The sequence below is a fragment of the Petromyzon marinus genome, chromosome 79, assembly GCF_048934315.1.
Source record: "Petromyzon marinus isolate PM22_M1 ecotype Great Lakes invasive population chromosome 79, UKy_Petmar_22M1.pri1.0, whole genome shotgun sequence".
NCBI lineage: Eukaryota > Metazoa > Chordata > Hyperoartia > Petromyzontiformes > Petromyzontidae > Petromyzon > Petromyzon marinus.
This window is the reverse complement of record NC_133745.1, coordinates 18,199,146-18,225,674: the sequence shown is the minus strand read 5'-3', so window position 1 is coordinate 18,225,674 and position 26,529 is coordinate 18,199,146. Positions and strand designations below refer to the sequence as shown.

The following is a 26,529-nucleotide window of genomic DNA, read 5'->3' as shown; positions in this document are numbered from 1 at the left end:
CAAGATCCAGGCCCAATTCAGTACAGTACACAAAATCCATGAAATAATCCCATCTGTGAAGGATGTCATTCCTGACATGCAATACCCGGGAGTCTACAAACTAAGTTGCTCCTGTGGTGATTGTTACATTGGGGAAACGGAACAGCATGTGTCAGACTGTGTTCGCGAGCACAAGGCAGATCTGAAACATGGCAGGACTAATACCTCCGCCATAGCTGATCATTGCTGTGGGCTCTCATCATATTGCCCCATGCTGTGGGCTCTTATCATATTGTTTTTTTCCGAGACCAAGGTGCTCTGCAAACCTTCTGGCTACTATCAAAGGTTTGTTCATGAAGCCATCCAGCTATATAAACACAGACATAACTTCAACCGAGAATATGGATACAAATTGAGCAATCATTGGAAGGATGTTATTAACCAGGTAAAACCTTCATATCCGCATCTCCAGTTTTCTTCAGCCTCATACTCCCAGCCCCATTTACTTCCCAGCCCCGGCACTGTCAGCACCCTATTCCCCCTACCCCACACCCCCAGCCTCTCTATCTCTCCTCCCTGGCTCCACCCCCCCTCTCTTACCTATATAGCCTCTTGTTACAGCAGTCCTTTTGCCCACTTCAGCAATTTTCTTGCTGTGGTTGTCACACCTGATGACGGACGCTTGTGTTGCGCCCGAAACGTCGTGATTTAATTTATTTCATTTTATACCAACGTGACCTTACCGAACGAACTAAAGAGCAAAGAGTAATGAGCAGAGAGTCAGTAACTCCGAAAGGGTGAAGAACAGCCCAGAGCCCAGAGCCCTGGCCTATTGATAGTATCATTCGCCTTGAACTGGTCAATAAAGCAGAAATGCAGGTCTTGTTGGAACTCTCTATACAACTGCTGTAGCAGACAGAGAATATGGCATCCGTGCAGGACCGCCCTGGCCTAAAACCACATTGGGGCTCCGCAAGCCTTCCCTCAGCGTGCCTGGCAAGGCGATGTTGAATAATCCTTGCTAGGACCTTTCCCAGCACACTGAGGGATATGCCGCTATAGTTGTTAGTCTGTGCTGTCTCCTCTCTTAAAGAGGGGTGTCTACCAGGGCATCCTTCCAATCCTGCAGGACCCATCCTGTAGTCCAGACATCAAAATATACACAGTGCAATCCGTCGAAAAGTGCACTGTGCAATTCGGTGTTCGCATCAGTCCGGCGATCGTCAAACACACATGGCAGCTGGAACAAAAGCGGAGTAGAACTACTTACTACATCACCCCATGATGCAGTCTTCAAGATTGGAGTGGTAAGTTGGGTGCAGTAAATACAGCAACTTTTTACAGTAGGATATTTATTTTTGGCTATTTGTATCTTTATTAAACATACACACACAACACCTACAAACATAACGTTGTCCAAGCATATGCAAAAATAAGCTATTCTAAACAATGATTAGTGATCATTCGGCCTTTTGAAAATCCGGCAACCCCTTCCCCCTCGAAGCCTCCGGATAATTGATTATCTACTGTAAATATACACACTTTTACACAGTAAAAAGATCCCCCCAGACTGTTGTAGGGCAAATGTTGTTAGCGAGTAGCAACCTACGAAGGCCGGCATGGCACACGAAGGGGGTTGGGGGTGGCCAACACGACGCCCGACTGCCTTTGTCTCCCCCATTGGCGATGATTTTTGCACACCGCACCAGGTACTCATGAGGCCGAGTCAAACCTAGGGGCCAAAGGCCCAGGACTGGTTCAAAATGTTCTATGACCGAGTGGGGAATCGAACTCGGGTCGCCGGGTTCGAAATGAAGTGCGGCGCTATCGACCGGGTTCCCTGGTGCAGTGTGTGATGTGAAATCCGGATTGAGAACTCAATTGAGAACGGCTTCTTGTGGGTTTTTCGGTGAACCATCGGACAAAGACGGACGGTCACCCCATCGCTCGGCGCTTTCAGATGCGCTGCTTCTGCAGCCGTCTGGAGCGCTCTTCCTTCCGATATTAGGAAGCCACTCGGAGCTATGATCAACTTTAAAATCATCATCGAGATTGCCATGTTTACTACAAGTACGTGTGGTTAATGCAGATATGATTCCTTGAAAAAAGTTTATATTTGGCGATTGAATATCTTAACACCTGTTTTATTTCCAGAAAAAGTAAAACCTATTCTTATTTTTCATTGTTTAGTTTATATTTATGCGATCTAACCCCAAAAAAACCTTCATGAAGAAAGAGACGCAGTTTGGTTGAGATTAAATGGTCAAGTCTGGTAGACCGAGTGCTTAACTTGGGTGGAAGAATCGATGAGTGAAGTTAATGTGAAAAAAGTAACTGTGCTAGTATTGATTATAAGAGTGATAAGGGGACAAACCGCCAGTGTGCGAGTGACCGGAGTGAATTGGCGAGTGCTGGTTCGTCAATCAACCATCTGTCAATGAACCGTTAACCAATCTTCAATAAATCAATCGTCAATGAACCACCTTTCAACCGGTATGTACAGTGGGAGCCTTACACCTGATATTAGTAACACAAAATGTAAGTAAAATAAATTGAGTTATTTCGAAAACGCCGATTACGATGATCACTGGGATCTTCCGACGGAGAGAGCACCGCGGGGGGGGGAGGGGGGGGACCAGTCGTTTTCGAGTCTCTGTACCCTTATGTTGCGATGGTGATGGGGGGGGAATAATCGGCAATGCCGGCACCGGGCAGAAGAAAGCGGGCCAGGGCCGTGCTGGACCATGCCAGGCGTGGTGCCGTCGACCAACACACACAACCCCCTTCGTCGTGTCCTGCGTCGGCCTTCAGTAGTGGCGCTCGCTAACGGCACTTTGTCCCCCCGCACAACAGCTGTTGCAGGCTACCAATACCAAAAACCCGCCATCCGATACCTCAGTGATGGTGGTGACATCACCACGGTGCCTTGTGCCAGGCGATGTGCACATTTAAGGCCACGGGAATTGTCTCTGGAGGCTCGCTGACAGGGGGTCTCACCGTCTGTCACTCCGACTCACTATATCTCTCAGCGTCTCGTCTCTTTGTATCTGTGTCTCACTGCGTCTCACTGTGTCTTTGTCTCACTGTGTCCATCTCACTGTCTCTGTGTGTCTCACTGCATCTGACTGTCTTTTTCTGTGTCCGTCTCACTGTCTCAGTGTGTCTCTCTGTATCTCAGTGTCCCTCCATGTCTCGTATCGCCGGGTTCTGCACGCTCCGATTAGTACGGTTGGCTACGTACAGTGCCAAATAAGTTCAACATACATACCAAAAATACCGATAGCCACCATTTGCCACTAAGTGACGGTGACGTCGCCACGACGCCAGGCCAAGTGCCAGTTGGAAACATTTAGGCTGGCCTGCCTACAATCCATTCTGGGTTTAACCAGGCTGGATTGTGTGAGGAGCTCAAAAATCCTTGAAAGATCTGGACAAAGTCCCATCTATGAGCTCCTCCGGCAGGCAAGGCTGCGTTGGCTGGGTCATGTAGCCCGAATGCCCAGCCACCGCATGCCTAAACAGCTTTTGTTCGGCCAGATCGAGGGGGCTAAGCGGGCACGGCACGGGCTAGAGAAGAGATGGAGTGATGTGGTACAGGAGGAAGTGGAGCTGAGTGGACTTGCCGATGACTGGTACCAGCGGTGTCAAGATCGGCCTCTGTGGAGGAGGCTCGTGAAGGACGCTACTGGGCAGTTGGAGGCCGTCACCCTCCAACAACGGAGGGCGGAGGAGCGACGCTCACAACAACGAGCGGAGCACCAGCACAGTAGGGGGCACAGGTGGTGCATCAGCCAGTCATCTCAGTCAGTCGACCTGTGGCACCTGGGTCTGCCCCGTGACCTCCTGCCAGTGGGCGTTCGACACTTCACGTGGCCTCAAGGTGCACATAGCCCGGCACAAGCGTCGTGGTGACGTCACCGCCACTTAGTGGCGAATGGCGGTTGTTGGTGGCCGACTGAGACGACTGGGCAGATGCCCCAGCTGTAAGATCGCGTGAATATGTGCCGTTAGACCCGCCACCAACCACCCGACACAGCCAATCAGTAAGCATTTGCCACGTAAACAAAACGCGCCAATTAGTGTAAAAGTTCAGCACTAACCGGTTGTGTGTTGGCGAGTAAACCCACAACGCACGTTTCCAATTCGTGCACCATGACGATTTGTCGGTAATTATATACACACATGTTGATCTAAGAGAGTATGAAGAGAAATATGCAGTAGCTATTATTGGATGGGCTATTCACAGTTAAACAATTACAGTGGTACCTCGGTATACGACCGCTTTGGAATACGTCGAATTTGGTATGAGTTGTGTTTTGACGAGAAAAAAAATGTCTTGGGATACGACGTCTTGCTTGGGATATGACGCGCTTGCTAGAACTTGTATGGGTTGGGTTGAGTCACCGCGTCCCCACGTAGACCCCGTTCACAACTAAAACAAAGCGCTGCTCCTCAGTCAACAGCGCCGTAACAGTATTGTGTGGAATGACCAGATAATGTCACACTTCAGGAACATTCTTAGAAGAAGGCAAAAACAAACTTCAATGGACAGGTTTTTAGTAAAACTCAAACCTGGTGAGCCTCAAGCAGGTCTAAGTAAAAAAAAGACAGAAAAGAGAAAAAACCCCAGAATTGCAGCTTCCTGAAGTTTTAATGGAAGGGGACTCTCCTTACAAAAAATAACATCTCCTCCTCCTCCCCTTCCTCACCACCATCCTCGTAGGCTATAAACTCCTCTCAGCAAGGTAAAGTGATGTAAACATTTATTTTTATTTCAATTTATTTTAATTAATTTATGCATTTATTTTAATGTATGTATGCATTTTAGTACTAAGTAGTGTCCACATTATGTTATACAACCCCATTAATGTATATTCCATATAAAATAAAATTGCTTATACTCTGAAACGGATTATTTACTTTCCCTTTATTTATGGGAAAAATTCTTTGGTGTTCGTCACTTTCGGTATAAGTCCTCCTACCTTCTGGAACGAATTAACGACGTATAACGAGGTACCACTGTATATACATTTCCTCATGTGAGAGCTATGGGTTTTTTTTGTTCAGACCTAGCCGGTGCCATGGGTCTGACCGACTGAGATGACTGGGCAGATTGCACCAGCACCACCTGTGTGCTCCCCCACCCCCTTCTTACTGCGCCAACTTGCTGCAGTTTGTTGTTGCCGTCCTGCTCCTCCGCTTGTTATCGTGAGCGTCATCTCCCTCTCTGCCGCACTCTCCTTTGCTGTTGTTGTTGTTGTTGCTGGAGGGGCGAACTGCCTCCTCCCAACAGCTACCCAAGTAGTAGCAGCAGCGGCGGCGGTCCATCACGAGCCTCCTTCACCACGGCACACTCCAACAAAGATCCCCCCCCCCCGTACAGCCTTTAACAGACTGCAGGAGCAAGTGCTGTTAGCAAGTAGCACCTACGAAGGCTGGCACGGCACACGAGGGGGAGTGTGGGTGGCCAGCACCACGTCCTAGTGGCAATGTCTACACACCACACCAGCTACCCATTTGAGGCCGAGTCGACGGAGGGGAGGCCCAGGACTGGTTCAGATGCTCCTCGCTGGTGTTGGTGGCCTGGAGCGGGAATCAAATCCAGGTCGCCGGGTTCGCAACACAGTGCAGCGCTCTCGACCGGGTTCCCCGGTGCACTTTTTGAGAACTCCTTTTGGCGAACCATCAAACAAAGATGATCACCGCGTCACCGCGCGGCGCTTTCAGATGCCCTGCTTCCTGCCGCCGTCTGGAACGCCTCTTCCTTCCGATATTACGTCGTCATCTCGCGCGCTGGGGGAGCGTCACACGTGCGTGCTCTGGTGCCTCTTGAGGTTGAAGAGCTGCATGAAGCCCTTGCCGCACTCGCCGCAGACGTGCGGCCGCTCGCCCGTGTGTGACCGCAGGTGCACCTTGAGATGGGAGGACTGCGAAAAGCCGCGGCCGCACTCGGTGCACACGTAGGGCCGCTCGCCTGTGTGCGTGCGCCTGTGCACGCGCAGGTGGGAGAGCTCCGTGTAGCTGCGACCGCACTGCTCGCACACGTACGGACGCTCGCCTGCCGCCGACGCCTCCTGCTGCTGCTGCTGTTGTTGGTGGTGCTGTTGGTGCTGTTGGTGCTGTTGGTGCTGTTGGTGCCGTTGGCGCTGACGCTTCGGGGTGTTTCCGCCGCCGCCGCTGTTGTTGTTGTTGCTGCTGCTGCTGCGCTTGACGAGGTGGCGCTGCATGCCGCCTGCAGGGTGACAGCGCGGGGGCGGGGGTGAGGGTTGGGTTGGAGGAGGAGCGGAGCTGCGGGTCGGCGTTCGCAAAGCGGAGTCGGATCTCGAACGCACGCTCGCAGTGCTCTAACCGCGCACAGCTGTCGCCACGGTGGATACGAGATGGCCGGGGCTAGTGATGTTAATGTGAGAAATAAGCATGTAACTGTAAGATAGGAGAGCGGCCTCCTCGACGAGGGCACGGAAGTGGCTATGTTAATGTGAGAGAATAGCATGATGTTAATGTAAAATCGAAGAGTGGTGCAATCCAAAGGCGTGAGAGCAACCCAACGGGTGCAATCCAAAGGGCATGTGAGTATGAGAGTGCAATCCAAAGGCATGAGAGGGCAATGCAAAGGACATGTGAGCATGAGAGATCTAAGAGAGAGGCATAGAGAGAGACACACAGAGAGTCGGAAATAACAGCTGACATAGGCAGGTAGGACGGAAACATCACAGTCAGTTAAGACATTACCTGCTTAATACAGACATGTCATTTCGTTTCCCCAATGTAACTGCTGCCGCAACCACAACTCAGTTTGTAGACACCAGGGTATTGCATGTCAGGGATCACATCCTTCACAGATGGGATCAGATCACGAATTTTATGTACTGTATTAAATCGAACCTGGATCTTGTGTTTGCTCATGATTTTGGAAACCTTTTTCGTGACCCCTGCTATGTATGGCAAGGTGATGGTTTTGATTGGGTCCTCAGATGGTTCTATCCCAACGGTTGGGGTGATAGCTTTACGGATTGTGTAGTCTGAATATCCATTCATCTTGAGGGCTTGGTGTACGTGCTCCAGTTCACTGGCTAGGTAATGATGGTCAGAAACACAACGAGCTCTATAGTGTAGAGTTTTGATGAGGAAATTCTTCTGGGATGGATGGTGGTGGGAGTCAGGTTTTAGGTAGGCATCCATATGGGTGGCTTTCCTGTAGGCAGAGTGTCCCATTGAGCCATCTGGTGTCTTTTCGATTAAAAATTCCAAGAATGGTACATTGTTTAAATGCATGCCAATACAAGTCACCATACTTCAATAGGGATTACCATTGTTAGGACTATTTTAGCACACACAATCGACAGGATGGACAAGTACAATGTGCTTGCATAACGTGCATGCAAAATATACGTTGATTACCATATAAATAACCCAACTATCAATGGATACCCATAGTTATGTATATGCATTCATTAATCGCCCACCCCACTTCGCCCAAGAAGTGCTCAAGTGTTGCCATCACATCTACCCCTCTATTTAAGGAACGTAACAGGTGGACCTCTCCACAAATCTGGCTGTCGCCTGATGAAGCTAGTTGTAATTACTGGCGAAACGTCGTACTCAGATTGTAAATGTTGTGGCTTGGCTCTCCAACACACCGGTGTGCTGTACTAGTATAGTATCCTACACTATAAACTACTATACACTACACTATACAATATGCTATACACTACGCACTACACACACTATACACTACACTATTATACACTACACTATACACTACTATACCCTACACTATACACTATGCTATACACTACGCACTACAAACACTACACTATATACTACACTATACACTACACACTAGTGCTGTACTTGTAACGAACTGTTATGTTCTGTTTACGTGACAAACCTTACTAATTGGCTGTGTTGGGTGATGGCGGCTTTAACGACACATTTATATATTTATGATCTAACCCAAAAAAACTGTGTCATATACCTCACCTGGTCTAAAGGAGGTCGTGGATTCGATCCCAAATCCTGACACCTGCTATATATTTGGAGTCTGTATGTTCTCTCTCCCCAGGGTCTCGTTGATTTTGCCTGAGGTCCTCTGGTTTTTCCCTCCACGTTTAGAAGCCGAGCATTTAGAGTGTTTGGCTGCTCTAACTCTCCGCGCGATGGTAAGCCACTTCGTTGAGTTGCCATTTGTGGCCAACTCGATTCCGAAAAGGAGCGATCTCGCTCATTGGGCCTTATTTGGTTCAATAAAAAATAGTTTGAGTATGGGTCTCAATGAGTGTACGTCTCTCTGGGTCTCTGTGGGTCTCTGTGGGTCTCTATGGATCTATAAGAGTATGGGTCTCTATGGTTCTACATGAGTATGGGTCTCTATGGTTCTACATGAGTATGGGTCTCTGGTTCTGCATGAGTATGGGTCTCTATGTTTCTACATGAGTATGGGTCTCTATGGTTCTACATGAGTATGGGTCTCTATAGTTCTACATGAGTATGGGTCTCTATGGTTCTACATAAGTATGGGTCTCTATGGTTCTACATGAGTATGGGTCTCGATGGTTCTACATGAGTCTCTACGAGTGTATAAATGCGTGTTTATATTAATTGGCTATTGTTATAATCTCCACGTGATGATGATGATATCAGTGACTTCGTTGATCTATCAGCTGTGGTAGCCAGGTCACTTCTGAAAAAGAGTGATGCAGCTCAGTGGGGCTTTACCTGGTGGTATGAAATAATGCAATCCCTTTCCCCCACCCCCCGTCTCACCGTTGATGGCAGCCTCCAGTCCTGCATCGTCCCCCTCATCCCCGGTGCTCTGGGAACCCACACCCTCCACACCCTGCTGCTGCTGGTCCAAGGGGACCCACGGGGACCCACAGGGGACGCGGCCCGTCACCTCCACGCTGGGATCCGTGCCTCCGCCGTTGGGCATGGTGAAGTAAGAGGCCTCGACAGAGCGCGGGGATTCCCGGCGCGATTCTGGCTCTTCAAAAAGGCAAAGATCCCCCATATAACCTTTAACAGACTTCTCATACACTATTATACACATACACACACGCGCAAAGATCAACAGACGTCTCATACACACCCACAAAGATCAACAGACTTCGAATACACTAACACACAACAACCGCCATTCGCCACTAAGTGGCGGTGACGTCACCATGACGCTTGTGCCAGGCTATGTGCACCTTGAGGCCACGTGAAGTGTCGAACGCCCGCTGGTAGGAGGTCATGGGGCAGACCCAGGTGCCACAGGTCGACTGACTGAGATGACCGAGATTACTGACTGATGCACCACCTGTGCCCCCTACTGTGCCGACTTGCTGTGCTTTAGCCACCCGGCACTCCGCTCGTTGTTGTGAGCACCGCTCCTCCGCCCTCCATTGTTGTTGGAGGGCGACTTCCTCCAACTGCCCAGAGGCGTCTTTCACGAGCCTCCTCCACAGAGGCCGATCTTGACACCGCTGGTACCAGTCATCAGCAAGTCCACTCAGCTCCACATCCTCCTGTACCATATCACTCCATCTCTTCTCTAGCCCGTGCCGCGCCTGTTTAGCCCCCTCTATCCGGCTGAACAAAAGCTGTTTAGGCATGCGGTGACTGGGCATGCGGGCTACATAACCCAGCCAATGCAGCCTTGCCTGCCAGAGGAGCTCACTGATGGGACTTTGCCCAGATCTATCAAGGATTTGTGAGCTCCTCACACAATCCAGCCTGGTTAAACCCAGGATGGATCGTAAGCAGGCCAGCCTAAATGTTTCCAATTGGCGAAGATGCTCCATTAGGGAGGTCCACGTTTCGCAAGCGTAGAGAAGGGAGGGAATGACCGTGGCCGAGAAGACTTGAAGCTTTGTGCGGCGCGACAGACCAGGTAGCTTCCACACAGCGTTATGTAACCGATGAAAAGATAATGCCGCTCGACTGATTTTGAGTGAGACCTCTGCTGTCAAACCGGAGCCGGTCATGAGCACACTGCCTAGGTATGGGAAACTCTCCACTCTCTCTACAACTGCCCTATCACCAATTGGGAGTTGAGGGGGTGGAGTGTCCGATGGTACAAAATACCCGGGCAGGTGCTTAGTTTTGGTGGGGCTGATGGTAAGGCCCCACCTCTTAGTGGCAAGCTCCAGGTTCAGCAGTAGCGCCTCCAACTCTTCCTCTGAGTGAGGAGCTATTACCAGATCATTGGCATACGTAACATGATTGAGCAATAGGGAGCCATTCCTTGACCCACTCGGGCATCGATCAGCCTCCCATTGAATCAGATGGAAATTCCTCCTGTACAGCTATTGAAGGCTTCACGAACTATGTGGTCAAAAAAGATGTTAAATAATGTGGGAGCCAGAGGACATCCCTGTCGCACCCCAAGGTGAACAGGGAATGGCTCCGACTCCTGGCCACGTAGTTTTACCCGGGCCTGCTCACCATCATGAAGGTCCTTAATGATCGTGAGCAGAGGGTCAGGGACTCTGAAAGCATGAAGAACAACCCACAGCCCAGGCCTACTGATGGTATCATATGCCTTGACCAGGTCAATAAAGCAGAGATGTAGGTCTTGTTGGAATTCCCTTCTGTAGCAAATGGACAGAAAATATGGCATCTGTGCAGGACCGCCCTTTCCTGAAACCACATTGGGGCTCCGCAAGCCTCTCCTCAGCGTGCCTGGCAAGGCGATGTTGAATAATCCTTGCCAGGACCTTTCCCGGCACACTGAGGAGTGAGATGCCCCTGTAGTTGTTAGTCTGTGCGATCCCCCTTCTTAAAGAGGGGGACCACAAGGGCATCCTTTCAATCCTGTGGAACCCGTCCAGTGTTCCAGACTGTTGTCATGATGTCATGTAGGGCAGTCTGTGCACAAACGCCACCCTCCCTCAGCATTTCGCTTGGGAGATAATCTCTGCCCGGTGCCTTTCCTGGTCTCTGCCGGAATTTTTTTGGGTCTCAGACTCTGGATTGCCTTTAGTACTTTCTCAACAGATGGCACCTCAGCTAGCCACTCACAGGGGGTGACTTCTTCCTCCAATATTTGAGGCACCGCATCCTCAGCAGGGTCATCCCCACTTTGTCCCACGATGTTTCCCATGTTGAGGGATTTACCCTCCCCCAGTACTTCACAGAAATGCTCAGCAAATCTGCAAACCTGTTCCTGGGGGTCGGAGATTGGATCACCGTTTTTTCCCCAAATGATGGTAATAGGTGTGGCGCTGCAGGTTACTTTTTTGATCGAGTTAAATAGGGATGTGATCACAGGCCACTGAGGAAGACTCCATCTCCTCAGCAACCCGCGACCACCACCCATCCTTGCAGCGCCTCACGGCTCTCCGAACCTCCGAGCGAAGGCTGTGGTAAGCCTCCTCATTCTCTGACGTGGGATGCTGTAGACGATTAGAGTGGGCCTGTCGCTTTTTCTCAGCCATCCTGAACACCTCCTCTGTCAGCCAGGGTCTCTGGGGAGGTCTGGACCATGTACCCAAAGCAGCCATTGCAGCTGCCTGAGTCACAGTCCTAAACCTCGCCCATTTACCCTCGACATCTGGAGAGTGGGGAACGATGCCAACCCCAGCCGCAAGCAATAATGAAGTTCTCGCTTGCAACTTTCATCAGCTAGCTGAGACCAGGCCACCTTTGGTTTGAATCGGGTCCTGGGTGTACACCCACCACCGGAGTGGAAGAATGGCAGGCGCATCTTACAGATGACAAGTCGATGGTCAGAAGGCAGATCAGGTCCATGGTAGGTCCTGGTGTCAAGGACATGGGCTCGCATCCGCTGGTCCGTCACTATGTAGTCCAGCAGATGTTCTTGCTTGGACCCGGCATGCATCCATGATGTTGTGTGGATGCGCCATGCCGGAACAGCGTGTTGGTAATTACAAACCCATGGGCTGCACAAAAATCTAGCAGCCTCCTGCCGCTATTATTGAGCTGATCTGGCCCATGCCTTCCAATCACTCCAGACCAGGTGCCAGCAACATGACCAACTCGGGCATTGAAGTCACCCAACAAGATGACTCTATTCCAAGGGGCCACTTTAGCCAGCACCTGTGACAGGAGGTCATAGAAGGCATCTCACTCATCGGCCTTGCCTGCATCCCTCCACGGATGTTCGTCTTCAGTGGGGGCATAAGTAACCACGACCACCACTCTTCGGCTCTGGTTGATGGGAAGGCGAGCCCAAAGTAGCCTGGGGCTTATAGCTTCCCACACCTCACCGCCATGCTGTGGTATTCAGGAGGTCCGGTGGATGGGCTCTGGCTCCTGCCACCATGAGGGGTGGACAGTCCTCTACTCGGGGCAGGAGACTACCAAACAACAGGGAGTGGCTCTTCTTCTGAAAAAAATAATGAAGGGGGCATGGGAGCGTGACACTAACATACACATACATACACACAAAGATCAAGAGACATCTCATACACACATACACGCAAAGATCCCCCGTGTAGCCTTAACGGACTGTTGGGGCAAATGTTGTTAGTGAGCACCTATGAAGGCCGGCACGGCACATAAGGGGGTAGGTGGCCAGCACCATGCCAGACCGCCTTTGTCTCCCCAGTCGCGATGTTTACACACAGCACCAGGTACTCATTTTAGGCCGAGTCGATCTAGGGGAGGCCTAGGACCAGCTCATACATAAACACGCACGCACACACACGCACACGCGCACACACACACACGCACACGGCCGGAAAGATCCCCCGTATAGCCTGAACAGACTTCTCTTACAATACCCACCATTTGCCACTAAGCGACGGTGACGTCACGACGGCGCCTGTGCCAGGCCAGGTGCACTTTGGGACCACGTGCAATGTCGAAGGCTCGCTTACAGAAGGTCACGGGAGAGACCCAGCAGGTGCCATGAGTTGGCTGACTGAGATGACTGGCAGATACACCACATGTGCCCCTTGCTGTGCCAACTTGCTGCATTTTGGTGAGGCTAGGGTGCAGGAGGAGGATGTCACGGGACAGAACGAGGTGCCATGGGTTGACTGCTGTGCCAGGCTAGGTGCAGGAGGTCATGGAACAGGCCCAGCAGGTGGCATGGGTTGACTGCTGTGCCAGGCTCGGTGCAGGAGGTCAAGGAACAGGCCCAGCAGGTGCCATGGGTTGACTGCTGTGCCAGGCCCCTACTGTAACAGCTCGCTGCGTTTTAGCCGCCCGGCTCTCCGCTCGGTGTTGAGAGCGTCACACAAACATCAAGGCTGCATTCACCACACAGTGCTTTTGGCAAAACATGCAAACAAACGCGCTCTGATGATAATATTACAAGCACTGTCTTCAGTGCCGGATTAAGCTAGTGCGGGGCCTGTAGCATATGTGTAGTGTGGTGTTTATTCACGTCATTTCTCCTGTGTCACTTCATTCACAGCATCCCACACGGATGCCCCTCTTGTTCAACACCACGCTCTCCTGTCTCGAACTCTTACACTGCTAGCCTGCTACTTCAAGCTTACTCTCTCTTGCTCCGCTAGCCTGTTACTTCCCGCTCTCCTAGCCTGTCACAGACTCTCTCTCTCTCTCTGTGCATACTCTGCTAGCATCTCACCCCGCAAGTCTATCACACTCAGATTAAAGATTCCGCTAGCCTCTCCACTGCTCGCCTGTCTACACCCGCACCTCCAACCTCGCCCGTGCCCCCAGCGGGGGTTCAGCCAACACCGCTGGGGGGGACGATGTGTGGAGGTCGAGGTCCCGGACTTCTCTTGAATCTCTTCACTGTTTCATCTCCAACCAACTCACCCAACTGCCTCACATATTCCCCTTATATCCCCCTCCTCATTAAGTGCCCCCAGATGGCCCTCATTAAGCCAGCGTCCTCCCCACGCCTCACGCACGTGTTCTCCCCCTCATCGCCGCTATCTCTCGCCTCCATGGTGCCTACGCTGCGTTAGCATTTGCAGCTACTTTTGCTCCTAGGATAATCCGGCATTGATTGTCTTTGAAACTGATTGGCCTACAGCAGAGACCGCAGCCTGCTTGATGGCCTCGTGTCTCACCAGCGGTGTTAGCAGACCAGAGAACGACGCCAAAAGGAACGCGGGTGAAGAAGGGACGCGAGTGAAGGAGGGACGCGATTGAAGGAGGGACGCGATTGAAGGAGGGACGCGATGGAAGGAGGGACGCGATTGAAGGAGGAACGCGCGTGAAGGAGGAACACGGTTCTTCCTTCACCTGACGTCTCACCTCGGCACTTCTCCTCCACTTTGATGAGCGGCCATTCAGGTGAGCAAGAGGTGTTTGCCGTTCCGGAGCCGGTGTCTGGAGGACGGGCGGGGGGGAGACCCATCTCATCCACTCCCCCCTGCATCGCTACTCACACCAACCACTCCCTCCTCCTCCATCCCCCCTCCTCGGAGGACGGAGGAGTGGTGTAGTGTATAGTAATGTAGAGTAGAGTGGTGTAGTGTATAGATGTGCAGTGTATAGCAGTGTAGTGTATAGCAATGTAGAGTAGTGTATAGCAGTGGTATATAGCAGAGTAGTGTATAGCAGTGGTATATAGCAGTGTAGTGTATAATGTGGTATAGTAGTGTATAGTTTGGTGTATAGTCGTGTAGTGTATAGTGTGGTGTATAGTAGTGTCGTGTATCGTAGTGTAGTGTATAGTGTAGTGTATTATAGTGTAGTGTATAGCAGTGTAGTGTATAGCGGTGTAGTGTATAGCACTGGTGTATATTGTGATGTATATTGTGATGTATAGTGTGGTGTATCGTGTAGTGTATAGCAGTGTACAGTAGTGTAGTGTGGTGTATAGTGGAGTGTATAGCAGTGTATAGTTGTGTGGTGTATACCAGTGCAATGTATAGCAGTGTAGTGTATAGTGTGATATACAGCAGTATAGTGTATAGCAGTGTAGTGTATAGCAGTGTAGTGTATAGCAGTGTAGTGTATCGCAGTGCAGTGTACAGTAGTGTAGTGTATAGCAGTGTAGTGTATAGCAGTGTAGTGTATAGCAGTGTAGTGTAGAGTAGTGTGTATAAGTGTGTATAGTGTAGTGTATAGTAGTGTAGTGTATAGTAGTGTATAGTAGTGTAGTGTATAGTAGTGTAGTGTGTCGTGTTGTGTAAAGTAGTGTATTGTATAGTGTAGTACGTATGCATGTTGTACTTCTTTCGCACCGTATGTAGCCAACCGTGCTAAATCGGAGGTTCAAACCCACTCCACCCACCCTGGTCCGATAATGCCTGTGCATTAACGTAACATTCTTCCCATCACGCGTGCCACTTTGAACAAATTAACGTGTTGGCAATTTGCAACTCCCGGTCAGAAAATCTTGCGGGGGTGGTCGTTGATGGGTGGTGGTCGATGGGTGGTGGTTGGTGGTTGATGGGTGGTGGGTGGTGGTTGATGGTGATTGATGGGTGGTTGGTGGTGGGTGGTGGTGTATAAACCAGAATTCTCGTAATGTCGAAGCAGTCGGAAAACGAATGTCAGTTGACATTTTGATTTTAGCACCGTTTTATAAGAACCCGGTGTGTCATGTATCACCAGTGTACCGCCAATACTCCCAAATGTTATCCAGCAAAAGCTCTGTTATCCGCGTACGAACTCGAACCCCCTTGCAACTGCTCGGTTATGTAGCCGCCGCGTTCGGCTGCAGTTTGTTAACGATTGTGGTAAAAGTGGCGACGTGGTAACGTGGCGACGCGGGCGACCTGGAGAAAGATAAAATACCTCCGCACGTCTCCGTCTTAACCGCCATCGTGTCCCACCGGGGGTCGTGCGTTGGGGCGTCATCCCCCACCACCTCCTCCTCTGCGCACGCACGCGCATGGACACACACACGAATGCACGCACACACACACACACAACAAGCCCAGACACACGGAATCAACTCGGTGCTCTCTCCGTTGCCAGATGCGTGAGGCAAGTGCAAGGGTGAATTCGCCTAGGTTCACGTATGAGGAAGGGGTTGAGTAGTAGCCAATAATAATAATACGTCCTACATATTCTTGGTTCTTTCGGTAAAGTCACGTAGAAGGGAAATCATAAAATAATAAAAATATAAAACAATAACATTCTTGGCCAGAAAATGTTCTTGCTGTGGTTTTCACACCTGATGATGATTGCTTGTGTTGCAATCGAAACGTCGTGAGAATTTTATATGTTTATTATTTCATTATTTCCTTTCTACGTAACTTTACCGAAAGAACCAAGAATATGAATCCCTGCAGTCACAAAAGCTTTAAATCGAAATTTAGGTCCTACATACTTCTCGGAATACTCTGAGATCAACTTAAAGTAGTCATAAATTAACATAATGTACACACATTATTTTGATTAACTGTGAATAACTCAACCAATCATAGGTATTGCATATTCTCTGCATACTTAAATCGACAATGTACACACACTTTGGAGTGGTAGTGTTGCAGATAGTACACTGCGCTACGACCCTGGAGATTATCTGAACCAGTACTGGCCTCCCGTAGGTCAAGTCATCCTCAAATAAGTATCTGGTGCAGTGTGTAGTAAACATCGCCAGTGGGGAGACAAAGGTGGCCGGGCGTGGTGCTGGCCACCCACCCTCTCGTGTGCCTTGCTGGGCTTGATAGGTGCTACTCGCTAACAGCACGTTTCTCTTTGTAGATTGAGCTAAAGAGGGGTAGTGGTGACCCATGCCTTTAATTCAGCACTTTGGGAGGCAAGGGGTTGGCGGATCTCACAAAATATTGACCCTGCCGGGACTGTTGTGTCTCAAATATCATGGGAAGCAACCACGCCCTGTGAGTGGCTGGCTGCTGTGCCAGCCATGAAGAGTGGATCCAGAGCATGAGATCAGGTGACGTGCCAAAACGAAATGCTGAAGAGTGGCAATTGTGTGCAGGATGCCCCACAAGACATGGACATGTGTATGTTGAACTTCTTTTGCACCGTACGTAGCCAACCGTGCTAATCGGACGTGCAGGAGGACAACAAACTAAACACAGTAGCGGAGTGGAGTGTAGTATATAGTGTAGAGTGGAAGGACGTGTTTATTTGTGTGTTCGCGTTTGAAATGGGCGTAGCCCAAATGTCAGCAGCCAATGTTAGGCAGCGACCGCGACGGTTGTGGGTTTTCCCACCAATCATAGGCAGCCTAATGATTGGTCGCTGCCCACCACTTACATTAACATTGGCTGCTGATATTTGGCCTACGTCCATGTCAAACTTTTATAAACAGTTTACCTTTAGAAGCTAACCCCCTCTTCCCGATGACGAACGCTTGTGTTGCGATCGAAACGTCGTAGTTTTTTGTTATTTTTTTGTTATTTTCTTTGAACCTATCTACGTGACTTTACCAAAAGACCCAAAGAATATGAATTAATGCAGTCACGAAATCTTTAAGTCAGGATTTATTTTTCAGGTAAGGCCCCACTGAGCTATGTAGCACTTTTTCAGAGGTGACCTTGCCACACGTCATGATAGCTCACGTGGAGATTTATAGCAGCCAAATGCTCTAAACGCACGATTGTCGATTCTGAACGTAGAGGAGAAAAACCGTAGGATGGAAATTCACGTGACCACGGAGAGAGAGAGAGAGATGCGGACTCCAAATATACAGGTGTCAGGGTCAGGGATCAAACCCACAACCTCCTGCATACCAGGCGAGGTAGTTAACATCTTCACGGGGATAAAGAGACACGCAAACTCAAAAAATACAGCAGACGTCAGGGATCGAACCCACGCTATCCAGTATACCAGGAGAGGTAGTTAACATCTCCTTTGAACGTGGAGTGTTGTGCCACTCCATGAGAGAATGACACAGCGCGATCGCCCGTCCGTTTCTTTACCGTTGGCCTCGCCCCACTCTCCGCGACCTCCCCCGTCCCTTCCCTCCCGGCCGTCTCCGGACACTCCGGGGCAGAGGCGGTGAGCGGTGAGTGCCCCCAGGCGCTCAGCGGAGAGCAGCAGCTCGCGGCTGAGGCCCCCGAAGAGCGCGAGGAGCGCCTCCACGAGGCCTCCCAGCAGCGTCGCGCCTGCGTCTCCTCCTCCTCCCGCTCCTCCTCCCGCTTCTCCTCCTCCCGCTCCTCCTCCCTCTCCGTCTTCGTTGTTGAGCTGTCGCAGGGCCTTCACGGCGCGCCTCAGCGCCGCGTAGAACCCGAAGGGCAGGCGTTGGCGAGCGGTGGCCAGCAGCTCCGCTCGCACGCTCCCGTCGTCCACGCAGGCGCGCAGGAGGCCGTAGTCGCGGATGCCCAGCTCCGAGTCGAGGGCGCGGGCCACCTCGGCACTCACGCCCTGCGTCTCCAGCCACGCCGGGAAGCTGCTGCCGTCGCCGATTGCCTCCAGCGGCATAGCCGTGGCGCAACACGACATCCTATAAATTAAGAGTCGGAATATAATGTTTGTGCCGGAGGAGGAATCTGATGAGCTATGAAGATTTTTTTTTTACAGATGTCCAGCAAGGGCGGACACGGGGGGGGGGGTCAGAACGTAACAACAACACGACAGACGAGTGTAAAGAATAGGAAAGTTAGACAAATTACTTAAAAAATAAAATAAAACTTCACTTTTTTAAATCTCCATATGCATTATGAACATGACATAATGGAACAGACATAGCCATTATGAACTGAAACGATCACTACAAACCAGACATCCATTACGAACCTGACAAGATGACTATGAAACAAACACAGCTATTATGAACCTGACACAATCACTATGAACCTGACACCAACAACTACCCATTCGCCACTAAGTGGAGGTGACATCACGACGGCGCTTGTGCCAGGCTACGTGCACTTTATGGCTACGTGAAATGTTGAATGGCTGCTGGCAGGAGGTCACGGGACAGATCCAGGTGCCAAGGGTTGACTAAGATTACTGGCCGACGAAGCAACTCACAATCCAGCCTGGTTAAACCCAGAATGGACCAGCGAAGATGTTCCATTGGGGTCCACGTTTGTGGCGGAGAAGACCCGTGCTTCGTGTGGAGCGAAAGACCAGGTAGCTTTCACACAGCGTTACGCAGGCGATGAAAGGATAATGCCACGCGACTGATTTGGAGTGAGACCTCTGCTGTCAAACCAAAGCTGGTCATAAGCACACTGCCCATGTATGGAAAATTCTCCACTCTCTCCACAACTACCCAACCAATGGGGATTTAAGAGGGTGGAGTGTTTGATGACACAAAATGCCCAGGCAGGTGTTTAGCTTTGGTGGGGCTGATGGTTAGGCTCCACCTCTTAATAGCACACTCCAGGTTCAGCAGCAGTGCCTCAAACTCCTCCTCAGAGTGAGCAGCAATCACCAGATCATCAGCAACATAGCATGGCTGACCAATAGGGAGCCATCCCTCTACCGCACCCGACCATCGATCAGCATCCTACTGCATCTGTACCAGATCGAAATTCCTCCAGTAGAGCCATGGAATGCTTCTCGAACTACGTGGTCGAAATTTTTTTCTATAACGTAGGTGCCAGAGAACATCCCTGTCACACTCCAAGGGATTGGCTCCGACTCCCGGCCACGTAGCTTTACCCGTGCCTGCCGACCATCATGAAGGTCCTTAATCATTGTGAGCAGAGTCAGGGAGAGCCCAGACCTATCAATGGTATCATGGGCCTTGACCAGGTCAATAAAGCAGAAATGTAGATGCTGTTGGAATTCCCTACCGACTATAGTTGATGAACAGAAAATATTGCGTCTTTGCAGGACCACCCTGGCCTAAAACCACATTGGGGTTCCGCAAGCCTCTCCTCAGCGTGCCTGGCAAGGTGATGCTGAATAAGCCTTGCCAGGACCTTTTCCAGCACATTGAGGGAGATGCCACTGTAGTTGTTACAGTCTGGCATTCTTCTAAACCTGTGGAACCTGTCCAGTGGTCCAGACTCTTATCATGATGTCATATAGGGCAGTCTGCACACAAACATCACCCTCAGCAGTTCGCTTGGGAGATCATCTCTGCCGGCGATTTTCCGGGTCTCAGACTCTAGATTGCCTTTCGTACTTCCTCAACAGATGGCACTTCAGCCAGGCACTTACAGGGGGTGACCATTGCTTCCAATATTTGAGGCACTGCAGCCTCAGCAGGGTCATCCCCACTTTGGCCCATGTTTTCTGGGCTGCGGGATTTCCCCTCCCCCAAGAGCTCACAGACATGCTCAGCAAATCTGCAAACCTGTTCATGGGGGTCAGAGATTGAATCACCTTTCCTTCCCCTCAGGAGGGTGATAGGTGTGATGCTGCAAGTTACTTTTTAGATTTTTTTGATGGAATTAAAGTGTTATGTGTGAGCACGAGCGACTGAGGCAGACTCCATCTCCTCAGCCACCACTCTCTGAACCTCCGAGGTAAAGCTGCGGCAAGCCTCCTCATTCTGCAACGTGGGACGCTGTAGACGGTGGGAATTGGTCTGTCGCTTTTTCTCAGCCAGCTGGAACACCCACCTCTTCTAAACTGCTTGCGCGCCAGTGTTACCAAACCATTCACAAAATAAACACTTTCTAAATCGAGCACATGTCCTGGGTTGTTGCGCGCTAATTCCTTGTGAGCGTGGACCGGGCTCTTCTCGTAGAATCGCAGCCGCACGCTCTGCTCAGGAGTCGCGAGGGACGCGCGGTGGCTCGAGGTGCCGTCTGCTGCCGCTCTGTGCTCGGTTAAGATGTTTTCTTGTTCATGTTTTTATTTTTTGTTTTTTTGCGGTTGAACCCGATTCAAGAGCCGAATGGCTCAAAGGGCTATACCAAATAACTGAAACCTCCCCTGTTCGCCAGGGTCTCTGAGCAGGTTTGGACCTGTACCCAATGCAGCCATTATAGCTGCATGAGCCACATTTCCCTCTCGGCATCAGGAGGGGGGGACGATGCCAAACCCAGCTGCATGCGATGATAAAATTCACGCTCGCAACTTTCATCAACTAGCTGAGACCAGGCCACTGTGGGTTTGAATGGGGTCCTAGATAGACACCCATCACTGGAATAGAAGAATGGCAGGCGCATCTTACAGATGACAAGCCAATGGTCAGTGGGCAAATCAGTTCCACAATAGGTCCTTAAGTCAAGGACATGGCCCGCATTCAGTTTCATCACTATATAGTCCAGCAGATGTTGTTGTTTGGACCAGGCGTGCATCAATGATGTTGTGTGCATGCGCCAATGCTAGAACAGCATGTTCATAGTTAAAAGCCCATGGTTTTGCATAGAAATCTAGCAGCCTCCTACCGTTGTTATTGAGCTGATCTGGCCCATGCCTTCCAATCACTGCAGACCAGGTGCCAGTGTCATGACAAACTCGGGCATCGAAGTCACCCAACAGGGTGACTCTATCCCTAGGGGCCACTTTAGCTAGCACTTGAAGGCATCTGACTCATCGACCTTGTCTATATCCACTCCACTGATGTTCATCTTCGATGGGGGTGTAAGAAACCACCACAGCCACTCCTCGCCTCCCATTGATGAAGAGGTGAGCCCACAGTAGCCTGGGGATTACAGCTTCCCATACCTCACCATGCCACCCTCCCATGACCACTTCATTCTTTGTTTGGAAGAAAAGCCACTCCCTGCTTGAACCTGACACAGACACTATGACAGAGACACAATGAACCAGACACAATAACTATGATCCAGACACGATCACTGACCCAGACAACAACCGCCATTCGCCACTAAGTGGCGGTGACGTCACCACGACGACGCTTGTGCCAGGCTATGTGCACCCTGAGGCCACGTGAAGTGTCGAACGCCCGAGGGCAGGAGGTCACGGGGCAGACCCAGGTGCCACGAGTCGACTGACTGAGATGACTGGCTGGTGCACCACCTGTGCCCCCAACTGTGCCAACCTGCTGTGCTTTAGCCACCCGGCGCTCCGCTCATTGTTGTAAGCGTCGCTCCTCCGCCCTCCAAGTGCCCAATAGCGTCCTTCACGAGCCTCCTCCACAGAGGCGGATCTTGACACCGCTGGTACCAGTCATCGGCAAGTCTACTCAGCTCCATGTCCTCCTGTACCACATCACTCCATCTCTTCTCTCTGTTTCGGCATGCGGTGGCTTGGCATGCGGGCTACATGACCCAGCCAACGCAGCCTTGCCTGCCGGAGGAGCTCACCGATGGGACCTTGCCCAGATCTTTCAAGGATTTGTGAGCTCCTCACACAATCCAGCCTGGTTAAACCCAGGATGGATCGTAGGCAGGCCAGCCTAAATGTTTCCAACCGGCGAAGATGCTCCATTAAGGGGGTCCACGTTTCGCAAGCGTAGAGAAGGGAGGGAATGACCGTGGCCGAGAAGACCTGAAGCTTAGTGCGGAGCGACAGACCGGGTAGCTTCCACACAGCATTACGCAACCGATGAAAAGATATTGCCGCTCAACTGATTCGGAGTGAGACCTCTGCTGTTTAACTGGAGCCGGTCATAAGCACACTGCCCAGGTATGGGAAACTCTCCACTCTCTCCACAACTGCCCCATCACTGATTGGGAGTTGTGGGGGTGGAGTGTCCGATGGTACAAAATACCCAGGCAGGTGCTTAGTTTTGGTGGGGCTGATGGTAAGGCCCCATCTCTTAGTGGCACGCTGCAGTCTCAGCAGCAGCGTCTCCAACTCCTCTTCTGAATGAGCAGCTATTACCAAATCATCGGCATACATAACGTGGTTGAGCAATAGGGAGCCATCCCTTGACCGCACCCCGGCATCGATCAGCCTCCCATTATATCTCTACCATATGGAGATTCCCCCGGTACAGCTATTGAAGGCTTCACGAACTACGTGGTCAAAATAGATGTTAAATAATGTGGGAGCCAGAGGACATCCCTGTCGCAGCCCAAGGTGTACAGGGAATGGCTCTGACTCCCGGCCACGTAGTTTTACCCGGGCCCGCTCACCATCATGAAAGTCCTTAATGATCGTGAGCAGAGGGTCAGGGACTCCAAAAGCACGAAGAACAACCCAGAGCCCAGGCCTACTGATGGTATCATAGGCCTTGACCAGGTCAATATGACACAGACACTATGACACAGACACTATTACACAGACAATATGACACAGACACTATAACACTATGACACAGACACTATGACACAGACACTATAACACAGACACAGATACTATGACACAGACACTATGAAATAGACACTATGACACAGACACAATGACACTATGACACAGACACTATAACACAGACACAGATACTATGACACAGATACTATGACACAGACACGATGACACAGACACTATGACACAGACAATATGACAAAGACACTATAACACAGGCACTAAGACACAGACATTATGACACAGACACTATGACACAGCCACTAAGAACCACTAAGACACAGACACGATGACACAAAGACACAAAGACAAAAAGACAAAGATCCCCCATATATTTTTCGATTTAAAGCTTTTGTGACTGCAAGGATTCATCTTCTTTGGTTCTTTCGGTAAAGTCACGTAGAATGAGAATAAAATAATAAATTGATAAAATAACACAATAATATTCTCACGACGTTTCGGCCACAACACAAGCGGCCTTCATCAGGTGAAGGGACGAGACTGTCTGGAGGACAGCGCTGGAGTGAAAAAGCCACGCTCAGATCGCGACCTTTAAGCTGTGTGTGAAGAAACAAAGCGCCTTGACAAAGGAATTAGCATAGAATTTAGCATCGAAATGGCTGAGTGATTAGCTTGTGACTGGTCACAGAAATGTCTATGTTAAAGTTAAAGCATACACATCCGCAGAGGCACCCCTTGACAAAGGAATTAGCATAGAATTTAACATTGAAATAGCTGAGTGATTAGCTTGTAACTCGTCACAGAAATAGCTATGTTAAAGTCAGAGCATATACATTCACCGAGGCACCTAGTACAAATCAAACAGGAAGATTTAGCATTGAAATAACTAGGCGAATTTAGCATTGAAATAACTGAGTGATTAGCTTGTGACTGGTCACAGAAATGGCTATGTTGAAGTCAAGGCCTACACATCTGAGCTATTCACAGTAACTGGGTATACACTACAATATATAATAAATACTATATAGTAAACCAATTAAAAACCAAAATATAAATTACCTCAATGTTATCAACAAACTCTATATATTCTCCAATCAGCTAAGCTACCAACAATAAGTCTGCGGATGTGTATGCTTTAACTTAGCTATTTCAATGCTAAATTCTATGCTAATTCCTTTGTCAAGGGGTGCCTCTGCCATTTCTGTGACCAGTCACAAGCTCATCACTCAGCCATTTCAATGCTAAATTCTATGCTAATTCCTTTGTCAATGTGCTTTGTTTCTTCCTACACAGCTTAAAGGTCGCGATCTGAGCGTGGCTTTTTCACTCCAGCGCTGTCCTCCAGACAGTCTCGTCCCTTCACCTGATGAAGGCCGCTTGTGTTGTGGCCGAAACGTCGTGAGAATATTATCGTGTTATTTTATTTTTATTTTATTCTCATTCTACGTGACTTTACCGAAAGAACCAAAGAAGATGAATCCCCCATATAGCCTACAAACTGTAGGGGCAAGTGCTGTTAGCGAGCACTTATGAAGGCCGGAACGGTACACGAGGGGGTGGGTGGCCAGCACCACGCCCGACCGCCTTTGTCTCCCTAGTGGCAATGTTTACACACCGCACCAAGTACTCATTTGAGGCTGAGTCGACCTAGGGGAGGCCCGGGATCGGTTAAGATAATCGTCACTGGTGTTGGCCGTGAGCGGGAATCGAACCCGGGTCGCCAGGTTCGTAGTGCAGCGCGCTAACCGCTACACTACCGCTCCCCACAGACACTATAACACAGGCACTATGACACAGACACTATAACACAGACACAATGACACAGATACTATAACACAGGCACTATGACACAGACACTATAACACAGGCACTATAACACAGACACTATAACACAGGCACTATGACACAGACACTATAACACAGACACTATAACACAGACACTATAACACAGGCACTATGACACAGACACTATAACACAGACACTATGACAGACACTATGACACAGGCACTATAACACAGGCACTATAACACAAACACTAACATTATGAACCTGTGATGAAGCACGGGGCGAGAAGAGAAGTCGCAGCTGCTGTTGCAGCGGTGGTGAGGCGGTGCTGGTGGTGAGGAACAGGCGGCGGTGAAGAGGTGGTGGTGAGAGGGCGGTGGTGAGGAGGCGGTGGTGAAGTGGTGAGGGCTGCTCGCGATTGAGGCCGAGGCTGCGGGGAGGAGGCGGCTGAGCGAGTGGCGGAATCCGCGGCCTCGCGATTCGCGGGGTCAGGGGTCATAACGACTACTCCCCCTTAGAGACCACGCCCCTTACCACTCCCCCCTACCTCCACAGCCACTCCCCACACCTCCCCAGCCACTCCCCCGCACCTCCCCAGCCACTCCCCACCACCTCCCCGGCCACAACTCCCCACCGCCCCAGCCACTCCCCCCACCTCCCCAGCCACTCTCCCCACCTCCCCAGCCACTCCCCCCACCACCCCAGCCACTCCCCCCACCTCCCCAGCCACTGCCCCCACCTCCACAGCCACTCCCCCCATCTCCCCAGTCACTCCCCCGACCTCCCCAGCCACTCCCCCAACCTCCCCAGCAACTCCCCCCACCTCCCCAGCCACTCCCCCCACCTCCCCAGCCACTCCCCCCACCTCCCCAGCCACTCCCCCCACCTCCCGAGCCACTCCCACCACCTCTCCAGCCACTCCCCCCACCCTCCCAGTCACTGCCCCCACCTCCCCAGCAACTCCCCACCCACACCTCCCCAGCAACTCCTCCCCACCTCCCCAGCCACCCCCCCCACCTCCCCAGCCACTCCCCCCACCTCCCCAGCCACTCCCCCCCACGTCCCCAGCCACCCCGCCGACCTCCACAGCCACTCCCCCTACCTCCCCAGCCACACCCCCCACCTCCCAGGCCACTCCCCCCACCACCACTGCCACTCCCCCCACCTCCCCAGCCACTCCCCCCACGTCCACAGCCACTCCCCCCACGTCCACAGCCACTCCCCCCCACCTCTCCAGCCACTCCCCCCACCTCCCCAGCCACTCCCCCTACCTCCCCAGCCACTCCCCCCACCACCCCAGCCACTCCCCCAGCCACCCCAGCCACTCCCCCCCACCTCTCCAGCCACTCCCCCCACCTCCCCAGCCACTCCCCCTACCTCCCCAGCCACTCCCCCCACCACCCCAGCCACTCCCCCAGCCACCCCAGCCACTCCGTCACGTCCCCAGCCACTCCCCCCACCTCCCCAGCCACTGCCCCCACCTCCCCAGCCACTCCCCCCAACCTCCCCAGCCACTTCCCCAGCCACTGCCCCAACCTCCCCAGCCACTTCCCCAGGCACTGCCCCCACCTCCCCAGCCACTCCCCACCACCTCCCCAGCCACAACCCCCACCTCCCCAGACACTCCCCCGACCTCGCCAGCCACTCCCCCCACCCCCCCAGCCCCTCCCCCTATCTCCCGAGTCACTCCCCCTACCTCCCCAGCCACTCTCCCCCGCTCCAAAGCCACTCCCCCCACCTCCCCAGCCACTCCCCCCACCTCCCGAGCCACTCCCCCCCACCTCTCCAGCCACTCCCCCCACCCTCCCAGTCACTGCCCCCACCTCCCCAGCAAC

At 51.4% G+C, this 26,529-nt stretch overlaps 1 protein-coding gene across 4 annotated transcripts; it reads right to left on the bottom strand.

Annotated features, from left to right (window-relative positions):
• Nucleotides 1-1,330: 1,330 nt before the first annotated feature.
• Nucleotides 1,331-25,208, bottom strand: LOC116957634 (uncharacterized). Of its 4 annotated transcripts, none has more exons than XM_032979896.2 (6): nucleotides 24,950-25,205; nucleotides 17,751-18,274; nucleotides 15,652-15,732; nucleotides 14,161-14,235; nucleotides 8,746-8,964; nucleotides 1,331-6,211 (listed from the first exon to the last, which is right to left on the bottom strand). In XM_032979896.2, coding segments are annotated over exons 1-6 (1,329 nt in total). In that variant the 5' UTR covers nucleotides 24,952-25,205; the 3' UTR covers nucleotides 1,331-5,783. The 4 variants fall into 4 exon arrangements, with proteins under 4 accessions (XP_032835787.2, XP_075913083.1, XP_032835788.2 ...); XM_076056968.1 differs by having other exon boundaries at nucleotides 17,751-18,328; nucleotides 24,959-25,205; XM_032979897.2 differs by having other exon boundaries at nucleotides 24,959-25,205.
• Nucleotides 25,209-26,529: the final 1,321 nt, after the last annotated feature.